The sequence below is a fragment of the Poecile atricapillus genome, chromosome W (assembly GCF_030490865.1).
Source record: "Poecile atricapillus isolate bPoeAtr1 chromosome W, bPoeAtr1.hap1, whole genome shotgun sequence".
NCBI lineage: Eukaryota > Metazoa > Chordata > Aves > Passeriformes > Paridae > Poecile > Poecile atricapillus.
Genome location: NC_081288.1, coordinates 52,291,856 through 52,307,826, shown reverse-complemented (window position 1 = coordinate 52,307,826; position 15,971 = coordinate 52,291,856). Strand labels below are relative to the sequence as shown.

General features: G+C 35.9%; 1 protein-coding gene across 2 annotated transcripts in view; it reads right to left on the bottom strand.

Annotated features, from left to right (window-relative positions):
* LOC131591868 (F-actin-capping protein subunit alpha-2) overlaps positions 1-15,971 on the bottom strand; it is a 29,590-nt gene that overhangs the window by 2,179 nt on the left and 11,440 nt on the right. Inside the window, exons 2-8 of one of the 2 annotated variants that reach the window (XM_058862974.1) lie at positions 13,331-13,394; positions 11,317-11,368; positions 10,605-10,668; positions 9,848-10,054; positions 8,626-8,705; positions 5,752-5,830; positions 2,306-2,377 (exon numbers count right to left, since the gene is read on the bottom strand). In XM_058862974.1, coding sequence (XP_058718957.1) covers positions 2,306-2,377; positions 5,752-5,830; positions 8,626-8,705; positions 9,848-10,054; positions 10,605-10,668; positions 11,317-11,368; positions 13,331-13,394 — 618 coding nt within the window. Of the gene's footprint in view, positions 1-2,305; positions 2,378-5,751; positions 5,831-8,625; positions 8,706-9,847; positions 10,055-10,604; positions 10,669-11,316; positions 11,369-13,330; positions 13,440-15,971 lie in introns of those variants that run through there. The other variant, XM_058862972.1, reaches the window with a different exon arrangement.

Sequence of the window (15,971 nt, the reverse complement as noted above, 5' to 3'; positions counted from 1 at the left end):
AATACATACATGCAAGGAATGGATAACAACATTATCTATGCTACATTTCCAGTACAAATTAAAAAAAAAAACTTCAAGAACATCAGCTAACCCAGAAGCTATAGCAGATTATAACCAAGAAACCAAAATAGATTTGTTTACCACTAAACATCCTGAATCTGGAGACTAAGCTGAGGAAAACACTAGACTTTATACATCTGGTATTCCACAATCATCCCGAAATACATCTTGCAAAAATAAGGGTGCAAATTTCATCATGAGTGATAAGGATGTGGCCAGAAAAGAAACTGGATAGAGATGCAAGTGCGTGGTTTATTAAAAATAAAACATCCCCAATCAGTCAATCTGGAGGTGTATTTGCTGAAGTGCTTAAAAGAAGTTTCCAGCAGGAAGCGAGGGTTCATGAATTTCGAAACTTCCAATTAGCATTGGAGACATTCTTAAGAGTGCTTTTGCAAAAGCTGTTGAAATTTAGGAGTGTTCTTGTCCCATGTAATCCCTCATTTCTGCAAAGGAAAAGACTTGGAGAAAACTCTGACAGCTTCCATAACTGGTTTGAAGTTTCAGTAAAACTGCACCTAACAGCTGTGAAAGTGCTCTTGGACACTGCAGGAGACCATGCTGGAGCAGGCAGAGAGCAAGCAGATGAACAAACGAACAAATGAAAAGGTTTTGACTTTTCAGTGAACTGAGGAAATGCTTTCAAAGGCTCTGCTAATGAAAGGAAAAATTCTGAGGTATGAGGTTTTATTTGTCTCAGAGGAAAACAAGGGATAAGAAAATAATCTTCAGCAAAATTATTCACAGCTCTAGCAACAAGAGAACTCTTCCTTTATTTCTGTTGTGCCTGTTAATGGTTTTAAAATGGGTTCTCTGACAAACAACAAAAAAGAGCAATCATTGAGGCTCCTTTTAAGCTATCTACCATTTCTTCTGTGTGAAATAAGAACTTCTTATTTAAGAAGTTCTAACCTCTTATATAAGAGGCCTTATAGAAGCCTCTGTCCTCTATGAAGCTCACAGCCAAGGTTAAAAATTGGTAACCAGCAGCATCCCTGCTTTTGTTTTAGATAAGTTATGTAAAAGATATTTTCCTACTTATTGGTCTGCTGCTGCTTTACTGAATTGCAAAACAGGATTAAGTCTCTTCCCAACATTAAGTGAAGCAAAACCTATTGACAGAAGAATTGCATCCAGATAACCTTCTCTGGTTAAATAAAAATTCTTTTATTTGAATGAAAGACTAAATAGATCCCTTTGCTCCGGGGAGTTAGAAGTAATTTTATATCTACATCTCCAGAAGTGTTATCAGTTGGCACCACATTCCTCCATTTTTTATGGTGCTATTGCAACTGAAAAGCCAACAAGCCTTGCTTTATATTAACAAACAATGTTCTTTATTGATGAATTGAGCTATTGAGCCAAATTGGCCACTGCTAGTCGTTATCATTAAAATACTTCTACTGTTCACTTTTACAATTTCTCTTTGCCAGCTTAACCGCACTGTCTTAAATTTTATTAGAAAACACTCCAACAGAAAATCTTGTCTCTTATAAATGCCATTACAGACATTATTTCAGAAATAGTAGCTGTTCATGGTGGAACATTATCAATCCTTAAAAGATACAAGATTTGGTACTATTTCCAAACAATTTTTATTTCTATTGTTTGCTCCTCCTTACTAAAATAATCCATATGGCAAGTTGGAAAAAATGATGCTTTAAATAAGAAGTGTGGTATGATTCTCAGGTTGAACAATCTCTGAAAGAGCTTTTTGTACAGAACAAGACTGACAGCACCAGTTACAGACAGAGAAAATGGAGAATACCCACCACTGCTTCTCAGTTGGTACCATTTGTTTACTGCTTTAGCATACTGGTCTTTTTCCAGTAAGCAAAGGAGACAATCTCCTAGAGACTGTTCTACTAAAGTCAGTTGTTTTAACTCAAACCTCCTTCATATTAAAAAAATAATTCTATAGGTCATTCTGCAGACCAAAGTTTAAATACAACCTAAGTCCAGGAAGACTGACAGCAAGCTAATTAAAGCTTTAAAATCAAAGTTAATGTAGCTTATATAAGCCACATGCAAGGATACATTAATTTTTATTTTTACTTTTTTTTTTTAACATTAGCTACATGTTAGGTAGAAGTAGTAAATATTAAATATAAAATAACTGTAAATTTGAACATTAATTTCCATACATTTAGAAGAACAAACTTCTGAGATTTTTTAAAACTTTCTTCTATTTTTAAATTAAAAAGTCACTTCAATATACCCACTGAGGTCCTTAAAGGTAACTTACAGACACTGTTAGAGAATCTTGTATGTCTTTATGGCTCACCAGCTGAACATTACCATCTTCATAATAGTGAACCTACAGAAAATTAAACAAGAAAGTCGTATTAAGTTTTAAAGATCAACAATATGCAGAAAAATCAAAGTGTTGTGTTATTTTAGTAAGAAATCTATACAAATTAGTCAAAACCACATAGAGAATATTACAGAACAAAAGCAAATAGGAAAACTAAAATAATGTAGAATTTACTATTTTTGAGGGCGAATACTGAAGAAGCTAGTCTGGAAATATAATTCGTGTTGATGTTCCTTAAGTAGTATTTTAAGCAAAGAAGTTTAGGCTTTGGTTAACATCATGAAGATGACAACATCTTATTTATGTGACCTTACTAGAAACTGTTGAAATAAATAGACTATACCAATTGAAATGGTAAAGATACATTTAAAATTAAAATAGTTTTGGGAAGCTTTCAGAGTACTGTGAAGTTTTTCTGCTTCCCCAATATGTCCCAGCTTTCTATGAACAGTGCAATGTTAAGATTCCCTTTCTAGCTCTGTCTGGGCTTGGTATTTCCCATAACAAAAGCTGGTATTTCTCTAGACAAAGCAGTTCCCAAGGTTAGATAGCAAAGCAGAATGAAATTATTTATTCTTGAAATGCGGTATCTACAGAACAGCTTCCTTAATTATTTTGCAGGAGAACACTAAAACTCCACCCAAGCTAACTTTATTACTTTTAAATACAGTTGGGACAGATATGAAAACCTTTAGTTCCTAATAAAACTTCTGAAAAACTTAAAAATCGGGAAGCATATATAAAACTACATGTGAGCATTACCAAAAATTGATATAGAAGCTATGCAGGTCAGTGAAATTTAAATAAGCATCTCTGAAGATTTTTCACAAGTTTATCAAAGTCAAGATAGTTAACACAGCTGATGCTATGAGAAAATTAAACATTTGTGTCTCACCCTATTAGACAACATAAAATAATTTTGAGATTTATGCAAAATAGTATAATTTCCTATGCATTATTATCATATGCGCAAAAGACCCTCAACTTTATAAATAACAGAAAAAACATGACACACAGTAGGACAGCTGTAATACCACAGAAAGGTTTCCTATATGAGTAAAACATTATTTCCTATGATTCATCTTAAATTATTATTTTGCTTCTTGTCAAATACTTGTTTTGGGATTCTTTTCCTAAAAGATGAGAAGTGCTTACTCAGTGCACAATTCTGAGAACTCCCAGTGAAGCAGCAGAACCCAAAGAAATGTAAGTGCTCCCCCTTGTCCATCACAGTTCACTGCAGAGTCCAAACCTCCCCTGTGCTCCGAGTCCAACACAGCACAAACATCTGTGTAACTGAGTCACATTCTTGGCAAACACTCAGACCTAAAAGCTTAACAGAGCAAGTCAAATCTAATTCTGGGATGTGTTATATCTTGAACGAAATAGGAGTTCTATACTATACCTCACTGCTGGCATCCTTCTAGAATGCTAGGTCTGGGTTCAGAAGACTACAAGAAGGAGGATGTTTATGAACAGAACCTCTTGGAAAGGTTAACTAAGGAGGGATGAGAATAACAAATTATCTAAGAGATTAAATTAGTAACCAGTACACTTATCACTGTTTTCCATGCACAGTTGGAGCATGTTAAATGCCACAGGGACTTAGTTTTAGTAAAAGGCTCTGCTGTTGCTTTTCCTCTTACATAGAATTAAAGAAAACTATAGAGAAGAGATTGTGACAACTGAAAATCTCCAACATCAGAGTTAACAGAATTTAAGAAAAAAGGAAGAAACTGCGCAAATGATCTTAAAAATACTGGAGACACCTGAACATAGCAGGTGATGCTGCAGTTTCCCCCAACTTATTAATAAAAGGTCTTATCAGAAACAGAGCAATAGTGTATTGCTGTCAAAGATTTTGCAAATAACACTGAAATTTCAGTACTCTAAAATTACACTAATGCTCTAGAGACTTCATTTTCTAGAATATTTTGCTCCTTGAAAAAAAATTAAAGCTCTTTTTTGTTTGTTTTGTGAGGTGAAGAGGGAGCACTCCCACATTGGAGAAATTGTATACAATTACTAAAAATTTAAAACTGATTTCAAAAGTCCTTGGTGAAATAGCTTCTACACTAGCCAAAAAGTAGAATTTTTCATCACTCTCCAGCACACACATTATAATGAACATAAATAATGACTTGATTAATTATGTGAAATAGTACTAAAAGACAAAATCATCTGGTGCCCAAATGGAAAAGCTGATTAGAACCCGAATGAATTCCTCGTTCAGACTATTTTTTATGGCTGCTGGCCTAACCTTTACAAGAATTAGGTGGACACCAGCTTCCTTGTTCTGGAAAACCTCTTAAGACATTTAACGAAAAGCGCATGCTGCGGAGAAAACACCTGCTTTGCTGTAAGTTGGATTTAAGTGACAAAGTCTTGAGAAGCCTTGAAGTTACTTAAGCTCCTGCTCACCATGACTGCTGTGATCTGACAACATAATAATGGCTGTTCACATTTTGACTATCTTTCCAAATGTTAGCACCAGCATGGGAAAGCAGATTCAGGGTCCCGCTGCTTGGGTGAATCTGAGCACAGCTACCACATCCTAAAATAACATCCTAGCCTCAGGCTAGAAAAACATTCCTTTGCATCTTCCTTCTGCAGTCATCACTGAGCAGAAAGGTCAAGCAAAACTCATGGGTGCACAGAAACATCAAGAAACCTGACTCCGCCTTGTAAAAAAAAACAGCAAAAAAGGTACACAGAAAGTCAGACTGCACTAAGTTTCTAGTTCCTGATCCCAGAATTGTTTCAATAAACTGCTAAAATGTATGTGTACATGTGTACATGGAACTGATCCAGGAAGTTGAGTCTCCCTGCCTGCCACATGACAGTCAGATTTCCCTTCGTCTCAAGACTTCTGCCTGCTTGGAATTCCTCCCTTCTGAATGCCCTAAAGCCAACAAGAAAGCCAAATTCTGAATGAAGAAGACACAGATTCAAAAATTTCTGATGGTGTAATTGGTAAAACCAAAGGTTTCCAGCTTTCTGAACAATATGATAACATTAAAAAAAAATCCCATTATCAGTTAAAGTGAAAAAAAAGAAAACTTCTACTTCAGAACAGACCTATCCTCAGGAAAAGCTTCTCTCACTGTGAATTCAACAGGAAACCAAAGAGGTACATGCCTAGCTGAGGTGAATACACCTCCTCAAGTCCTCTGAATCACTACATGAAACACATATTTTATATTTTTAAGGATTAGACAAATATGCAAATTATGTCACTAACACTTAACTGAATGAGCATTGCTGCCTTGCTTATTGGGTGCCCATTTTCCCTTGACATATTTGATACACTGGCTTGAGTCTCCCTCAATAATGACTGGAGACTTTATGGCTCAGGACACAGTTTGAGATAAGCATACCTGAATTTTCAAGATGCCAGCCACTTGAGTGGTTGAAGGGGTGATTGTAAACTTCCATTCTGACCTCCAACGGCCATTCCTTAAAAAAAACAGTAAAACAGAAACTGGATGTCACCCCACTGCTCATGAAAAACATCCCAACATATAACTGATAGTCAAAGAAAACCAGAGAATGAAATTTGCAGTGCAACTACACATGCAGAAAATCTTCCCCTAAAGATTCAGCCTCATACTCAGTCAACAACAGAACAGCTTCCCAAAATATTTAACCTCAGTTTCTGAAGTGGACCAAGGAGATTTGTTATTAAGGACCTTTTAACAGGACTTTACTTCTGAAAATACCTAAAGCCTCCAATGTTCTTTCTCTCTTGTAGTATTAGTTAAACACACAGTCCATATTTTGTTTCTAGGACCTGGATGACTTACTAGATCAGCTAAAGTCACACTTCACCTCACGCTATCAAAAACCTGAGCGGAAAGAATAATAAAGTAGCAAAACTTTCTGCAGTGTTGAATTGTAACTAAGCCTTTCAGCTCTTCTAGCATTTCCCCTCCAGGACAACTATCTCCTCCCAGTTTCCTTCTACAAATTCAGAATCCTTGCCAAAATGCTTAAAGGGTGTTTCAAACACCTGGAAAACAGTATGGGGAGAGCATGGTGTAGTTTCACCTGATTTCTTTCCTCTAAACTAGATATTTTCTTATTTAGCTATCAGGTTAGTATTAGACTAGAAGGTTAATATTATAGAGCTGAAATAAGAATAACACTGCAGCAGTCCATGATTTGTCTTTTGTTCACACTTAAAGAAGGAAAGTGTTCCAATCCTGTTAATATGAGGTGTAGATTCCAGTGCATTCAACAAAGGCAGAGAAAGATATAATATATTAAGAGCTACTAATGAATCTGTATAATGACACATCTTAGATAGTAACAATGGTAACTCAACTCTAAAGCCATTGGTTATTATTTCAGACTATATCCAAATTATCACTGAAAATATAGACTAAGATAATTCAGAAGCTTGTTGGCATTGCTAAGAAAACTGAAAGGCTTGCCCAACTTAGTTACACTAATACTACTAGTAGCCTCATAGACTGACCCACTAATTATGAGCAAGCTTACGTGCTGGATTATACCTTAGCTACAACTCTAGTTTTTTAATGTCAGGGATTCAATGGCTAGCTAACAGATTTGTTTGCTTCTCAGCCACTCTGTGGTCCCTTGATGTTAAGATCACCACAGTGCTTCCCCTCTAGGATATCCTTTTTATCCTTAAGTTGCTATTAAAAAAAAAATAAATTCAAGTTCAGAAGAATTTTTTTATAGGAAATGCTCTAAGGTAAAAACAACACCATTTCTTTATTTAACTCAGCTGACTTAGAATGTTTTGTAAGAGGTTAACTTTCTTCTTCTTTCTTTAAGAAGCCATCTATCCTACTACATTGATAGTATTTCAAATAATCACAAAGTATTTTTCTTTGGTATATATTGGTTTTCCATCACCCAACAGACTTACTCTCATAGTAAGCCGACGGACTTCCAAATGCCTACAAAGCTGGAAGACCTTGAGAATAAGTAGTGGCTATGGCTTGGGCTGAGTATTCAGCCATACAGCTGGATAAGAGGAATCTGGTTAACTTGGAATCCATTCCTCCATCCCTAAATCTCCCAAACCAATATGCACTTATTACAACTTGCTAAGAACAAGAATTAGAGCCTAACTGCCCCTGAAAAACTCTTAAAAATATGGTCAATATTTACCCATAGAAGACCAACCATAACTTTAATGAAGAAAACTTTCAAGAAAGGTTTTCTCCATCTCTAAAAGGTTGTTGCATATCTATTCCTCTTCTTTAAAGACTACAAAATTCATTGTTTGGAATATCAAAATTCATTCACACTTCCAAACTAAAAAGAAAACCAGTATTAGTTCAAGTTACTTCTAATATTGATGTAAAACATGCAGACTTCACTAGTCAAGTTTAAGTCAACAAGAAAAAATATTAGCTATGCAAATTCAATAAAAATCAGTGTACTGGGAAAATAATTTAACTGATACATACACATGCTGAAATTACTGTGGATATGTAATAGCCACCTTCAAAACCAAAACCCAAAGATTTCTGAACTTCCATTCATTACTTGTGGGATTACTAATATGAACTGCAAGCAGATGCAAAACAGCAAACCAAATAATGAAATACCTTTCTACTGACAACTGCATATGTAAACTATCTCTAGGATATAACCTCTTAAAACCATTACTGATACTGTGATATTTTATGTCAACTCTGGCCAGCTTCCTGTATGGAGCAATCCAAAGTTCACTCCAGACTGTGGAAAACATCCTTCAACCAAGTCCAGAAAAAAACAAACAAAAAAAAAGCTGCAGTTTGTAAGAGTTTATTTCATCCAAAATCACCTTTATCTGTCTTAACCCTAAACTCAAGTCCCACCATACTGTGATTTTTGGTCACCTTCTTTCTCTGAGAAATTCAAACTAGAAGAAGCTGTTTTTATTCTGTCGGTCACAAAGGAATGAAAACAAGCCAAAGAAACTGTATGAAGGAAGGCAGCCATGAGTATTGGTGTCACTGTGATAAACAGGAAAATTAATCACGCATGTCCTATGTGTGACATGGAATTTTGTAAAGTTCTGCAACAGAGATGCAGGTACACAGTCTGCCATTTTACTTATCACAAAGAAAGAGATTTCTACAGTTTTGGCAGAAAAACATGGGAGCGGGGTGGAGGTAGAAGAAGGATTCTATACAAGATATGCATCCACTCTCTCTGAACGAAGGATTATCAGTGTAATGGCACTTGCTCAGTTTGCTGTATTTTACTGTCTGTGGATCCATACAGAAACTTACCAAAAATTTTTTGCTTGAAACTGATGGCTCTCTATGCATGCAATAATGGTTTGCTGTCCATCAATTGTTTTACCATACACCTTAATAATGAAAAAAAAAAAGAAGAAAAAAAAAGAACAGCGTGAAAGTTTGAGTAGACCTTGCTCGAACTGCTTATACATCTGGTTCTACTATTGTTACATAAACTGTAAAATTTTATTTTATAACCATTATGGTTATACATAATATTCTGTACATGAAACAATAAAGTATTTATTACAATGCAGAGAAAATCAAAGATTAAAAAACCTGAAGGTCAGTCATCTTAACTAAATTTTATATATTGAAAACTCCTTTTTCTACCACTACAGGAATTCTAAGCCTATAACAGTGACTACTGAGACAATATATACTTATTACCAGCTGGGTTTCAAACACCAGTTATTCTACCAACTATATGACAATTGAAACACCTATAGAATAGCAAAAAGGGTGGCTCTGGTCCTCTGTTCTGCTTTATCCCCCCAAATCAAATAGTATTAAAAATTATCTCAGCAAACATCCAATCTGGTTTCCTTTACAGGAACTGGAACTCATCTTACTGCTTGGGAATCCAATTCAACTTCTTAACTCAGCAGCTGATTTACTTTTTTCCCTCCTAGTTAATTTTTCTGTCACATCAATATAAAGCACAGAACAGCCATCAATAGATCAGTTTGCTGAGATTTAAATAGTCATAGGGCTTATAACAGCAAGCAAATACTATTTTAGTCCAGACTAAGAAGTTTTATTTTAAGAAGCTATCAGAACCACCAACTCTGGTGGTAAGAATGAAGCACTTGGATATACAGGAGATATGACAGAGCAACACCAGTTTGCTTTACTAAGACAGTTTTGTCAGTAAACCAAGCCAAGGCAGATGTTTTTATCTTATGGAATTCTTCTCCCCTTCTAAGCAACCAGTCAGCCAGGATCAGCAGGATCAACCTGCAGCAGTCCACAAAATGTCAAAATGAATTAAGAAATTTAAATCAAAATGCTTAAATACAGAGGTAAATCTTCACTATGACCTGCAGTAACCACCCACTAATAACCCAATATCTAAAACATTAAATTTCTGAAGCTTTCCTGCATTTCTCATGAAGCCCCAAAAGTCAAAACTGCCTTTCTGGTTTACAAATAGCTCCCTTTTAAAATTTCTATCTATCTATGTAGTACAGTGGTTATGTAATTGAGCACTTACTGTGCAGACACCATTTGGATAGTGTTCCTTCACATATGCTTTCATCGCTGTTTCAACTGAATTTCTCCAGGACTCTATCGCATTTTCAACTTCATGGGGTCTAGGATCAGTAGCCTCCTTTCTTAAGTGATCAAATTTAAAAGAAATCTTGTTCTTGGGATCCAGAAATTTTCCATTTCCCAAATCACCATGTTCTGTTATCAAAACCTGTATTATAAAATTTAAGTTAAAATTTATTTCATTTATATATATATATAACCTATTAAATCATAAAATTAGTTAATAACATTTGCTATTCAGTAAAAAATAAAAAGCCATGTCAAATTTAATTATATCCTCCATTCAATGGGAGCTTAATCATACTCAAAGACTTGCATTTTAAACAAAACAGTCATACAGCAAGAGAGGAGAAGACAAATATGGTACACTGCCTCAGAAAAACAAATCTTTAATCTTACCCTCTTACTGCAACAAGCAGTGCAAGACAGGAATTCATGTCTTCTACTAAAGATGGAGCAAATTGTTTTTACAGCTACAAAACAATTAATTCAGCCACACTGCAGACTGAAATTTCAAGCTCTTTAGATACCTGAGTGATTAACTTATGGGACTGGTATTGGTACTATTGAAGGGGAACAATCTCTACATTTTGGTAGGGAAGATGAATTTCTTCCAATTTTCTTGCCAAGAACTGTTCTGATACCAGAACATCTCTAACAGTTTAAGGAACATTGCAAGTATTTAATTTTATTCATACCTGTTCATCATAACCGTCAATTTTTACAGGAGTAAACTGGTCCAAGTTGTACTGTGCAAATGCACTACAAGAGAAAAAAAACCAACAAAAGCTTGCATCAAGCACAATTTTTTCCTTAGTAGCAGTTAAGGAAATCTAAATAACAGCTAATTATCTGGGCAATGATGCATTAAAAAATTCTATCAATACTTTACCTAGCAGGCCAAAATTCTTGGAATCACTTTGGTTCAGTGCTTGTATTACAGATTCCAACCACCACTACGCAAAAATTTATATTCAGAAGTAACCTGATATAGACAAACATCTAAGCTTCACAGTAACCCATAGAAACTGGAGGAACAGATAAAATTTGAGTTCCACAGGGATCCAACTTACTAAGCAACATATCTTCACTCTCACAGATGAAACTAATTTTGTAATGGAAGTACAGTAGGATGTTCTGATACAGAAGTAGGGTCTAAGGATGCAATATCTTACAGATGTTCAAGTAACATCTGCCATGAAACAGAAAATAAAGTTGCTCTAACCATTAGATACAATACAGATCTCTCCTCTGCCGAGAGTTTAATCTTGATCTAAGATGCCCAACACACACGATAGGGTTTTACTTGCCAAGCACACATCTTGAATCGAACCGCTTACTGATTATGCAAGTCCTACCGAAAAAACATCTTACTTTTATGCATCTGAGTATGTGACACGTGGTACTTACTGGGCTGCTCCTTCCCTGAGAAGATTGTCGTTATTAAGCAGCAACCGAACATCTGAAAGGAGGTATTTACAACATATAAGTACAGGTAACTCAGAAACTTGTTTCAGTCACATAACTAATGTCAACAGACTGTACAAAAGAAAAAAACCAAACTACTCCTTACCCACAGAGATTACTAGGTAGGAAATTTATTGCTTTATATTTTATAATTTTGACTGAATCAAATAAAAATAATAGTATAGAAATGGATTTCTTCCAAGACAATCTGGCAAGTAGATATAAGCTGTATTCTACAGGCTCTAGGAATCTGTCAATCTTTTGAGTTTTTAGAGAAGCTCTGAATGGGAACAGCACAGAATTCTACCAAGTTCCCGTTAAAATGTATATTACCAACTCTCTCACACTATATTATTGTTACTGTATTCTGATGACACTGATATGGTATGCATTGAACTTACTGGTTTTTAAGCCTTACCATTTTTAGTCTCACTTCCTAGGCAAAGGATTATACAGCACAATACCATTTTTTCTACCATGATTCAAGAAACATGAATATAGAATAAAGTCAACACTCTCCTCAAAATTACTTAATGTTTATTGTGCAACAAATTTCTTATTTATGCACTTGACTTTACTAGGCACTGTTTTAATAACAATTTAATTCACTGCTCATTAATTAATCAATCATTAGTCTCGCCAGAACATATTAAACCTCTTCTAAGTATTTCCAAGATATCATTCAAGTGAAAAGAAAAAAAACATGGAATATTTTTAATATATTTTATATTGTTAAAAAACAAACAAGCAAACCCTCCTGAAATAAACCAAATTTGCCCACCCAAACCAAACACAAAATACCCCAAAGGAAAAAACCACCTCATGTACTCAAAAAACCCCACATAAAACCAACCAATCAAACCCACAATTTACAAAATTGGAATGAAAAACTTTCTCTCTCTTTTTAAGACAGCAGCCTGAATCTCACTGAATACTGGTCAGGCATTTGTGATCATATGTTTGTCATGTGTGTTCAAACACATTGTACTCTAGTATTGAGCAGATAGTCGCAACTATGACTTAGCTTAACAATAAAGTTTATAAGCAGTACTATTCTAAGAAATTGTAACAATCTTCAGGAAGCTGAGTTAGTAAGATATTCACTTCAAAAACGAAGTAGTAATTAATTTTAAATAATAATCAGCTGGCCACAGCTTAACAAAATACAAGGTACTTGTATTTGAAAGCATTGCATTCTTTAATACACTTAAGCCCTCTCCAGTCTGACACTGACTACAGGATTAGTATACCAAATTTACTTTTTTACTTAAATAGCTTCAGGAACATTTGTTAGCCACAATTATAAAGCCTGCCTTTTTGTACTGTATGTATGCCCAAATATCTTGATGTCAGACAAACAACATTTTTTTTAAAAAAATAACATCTTAAATAAAGTTCAGACAACAATAGTTGAAAGAAGCTTATTTTAAGTTTCCTTTCAGTTTACCAATACACTCAGTAAAATAGAGTGTGCCCAGAAGTTAAAGGTTAGAAATGTTTGGAGAAGATTAATATTCTTTCCACAACTGGCATTAGGCAGTAGTCTTCTGTGTATTCACGGTTAAGTATTTGTAATGATATTCCTTCTTAAAAAAAGGGACAATTTTAATGTCAGCTAGTTTAATTTTTGTTGAAAAATATTATTGTCTATCAAAGATAAAAAATAAGAGTATGTGTGCTCTAAACAGAAACCCTTTTAATTGTTAATTCATGACTCATTGAAAACAGAGACAAAGCTTGTTCTCACATCACAAAAAAAAGTAGTGCTTCCCTTGTTTTGCATTTAAACTTCAAGCTGTCTTGTGACTGCAAAGCTTATCATGCCCAGCTACAAAACTAGCCCTTACAGCGAGGGAGCTGCTACAATATGAGCCACATGAAATTCAGGAGAGTAATCAGCAATGCAATTTTGGATATAGATGCCTTAAATGAAAGGACAGAGTAGACAGATACTCACCATTGAACACCTCATTGAATTCTCCAGGAGGAGCATGTATTATGAATTTTGCTGCTATACGCACCTTAAATACAAAAACAATCATGTGGTTGCATATACTTGCATTCATTCCTATTCAAAGCAGTTATGTATTATGTAGTTTTAACAGCCAGACATGAAATTGTACAACTCCAACATATTTGTTCCCATTATTTCATCTACTTGGTCTTTATTAAAAACACAGACTATAAAATTCCATCTCTTCAAACAGATTAGAGATTATATGTGATGGAAGCAGATGGTGAAATTGAGTCATTCATGTTTTCTATTATGGGAAAACAGGAAAAGATGAATATAACATCAATAATATATTCAAAATCTATGTCAACTTTTAGTCCATGGATGCCTGGGAATCAATACACAATCCAAGGGAGCCAAAAACCATTTGATTTTCAAAGCCTCTCCCAACTGTACTACATATCATATGGTTCTGTACTTTCCAAAAGGTCCACACTGACAGATTAAGCTTAAAAACACTAAAGCTTGTAACTTCACCTGCATCTACCTAAGACCTCTTAGTACCACAGTACCAGTAGACAAAGCTTAGAAAACCCTTGAGATCTGAATTAGTCATTAATGGCTTTCAGCCACAACTTCTAGCAGAGAAAACACAGCATAAGCCAGTATTTCCACCAAAAGTATGCACACCTGCCCTGGCTTTCACTCTTCTGCTTGCACAAGCCCTTGTACAACAGCACAGAGCGCAAAATCAGAAAGTTATTGCTCTTGCTTTTTTCAGACCAAGTCCCCGAGCTGGTTAACTACACAGCTACAGACACGTGTTTGCAAAATCCCCACAAAAATACTTTCTAAATGTGAAACAACATTTAAACTTCTCAACTATTACCTTACTTGCAGAATGTCACTTAGCAGATACACTTTCATTAATTCTTTTTCCCCCTTGCACTGCTAGAGGCACCCATTATAAAAACTAACTAACTAAACATTGGTTCCCTAACTTAACCTGGCAGAAGTTCATATCCTTTGCAGTTATCAAAGTTCCCAGACACTTAAAGCTCTCTTGCATCCTTGATATGGTGTTGCTATTCAAATACAGGATACTACCTGAACCAGAGTTTCCCTTTCCAACACCTTCTATCATGCATCCATGGAATGAAGAGCTGGAAGATTCAGTGTCTGGGAGCACTGTTTGAAATTAAGGTGTTTGAGAAACACGCATTTCATTAACAAATATTCAAAAATAACCAAAGAATGAAGAACCACATTTACACATTCCTTTGTATTTGAAACTACAAAAGAACTGTGTGAGCATGCTAGAGCTCTTGAACTGACAAGAAAACTGCCTTTACAACTAAGGGTAGCAATACAACCAGTGTTTGGGCTCCTGCTTCTTGACAGGGCCCAAATTTCAGAAAAGTCTCTCCAGGAGAGGTGGTTCAAGTTAATGTCCTGGGAGAGCACTTAGCTGCCTCATTAGCAGTGTTCAACCATGATGAGATCCCAACCATGATGAGATCATGGGAATGTGACCAGCCCAGGCAGCTTTCAGATCACTAAGAGCACACCACCATTCAGAGCTGGATAATGAAAATGGAAAAGTTGTCAGTTCCCAACTTTCTAACCTAAATGCTCCATTCTGGATTGCAGATAGCCTTGTCTACTACCTCAAATACCTACATCAGAACCCCTCTTTTCAAGTAAACATGAATTTGCATTATACTGAGATAAATGCCACAGAGTTCACTCTTCTCAAAAGAGACACAGAGAGGGCAGAGCACCTTCTATGGCTGCTTAAGAATGCAACTTGGATTGTCTCCTTTGAATTAAAAGAATGTAAACTTATCTGTGTTACCAACATTATCTGAATCACCAATCTGCACACTCCTCTACCTCCTGCTGAAGTCAAGGCACTGTACTCAGCTCAATGCTCAAGCCAAAGTATTATAAAGAATGTGAAATAATGCTAATCTATGGTATCATTAAAGTGCTTATGAAGGAGAAGGGCAAGACAGGCTCCAAGTTTCTATCACCCAGCACATTTTAGCAAATGATCAATTGTGCTGGTTTTGGCTGGGGCAGAACTAATTTTCTTGACAGTTGCTAGTAGGAGACTGTGTTTTGGATTTGTGCTGAACACAGTGTTGATAATAGCTGTTTTTGTTGTTGCTGATCTGGGCTTTCACAGAGCCAAGGCCTTTTCTGCATTCATACTGGCACACTGGCAGTGGAGCATGGGAGGTTGGGAGGAGACACAGCCAGAACAGGTATCCCAAACTGACCAAGGGATATTCCACACCACATCAAATCATGCTCAATATATAAAGTGGAGGGAAGAAGGAGGAAGAGGGGACACTTGGAGTGATGGCATTTGACTTTCCAAGTCACCTTTACATGTGATGGGGCTCTGCTCTCTTGGACACGGCGGAACAGCTGCCTGCCCCTGGGAAGCAGTGACTTAATTCCCTGTTCAGTTTTGCTTGCATGCACACCTTTTGCTTTCCTTATTAAACTGTCTTTATCTCAGCCTGTAAGTTTTCCCACTTTTACCCTTCTGATTCTCTCCCTGATCCTACTGGTGGGACAGTGGCTGTGTGGGGTTTGGTGGCTGCCTGGGGTTAAACCATGACACCAATTAACAGGG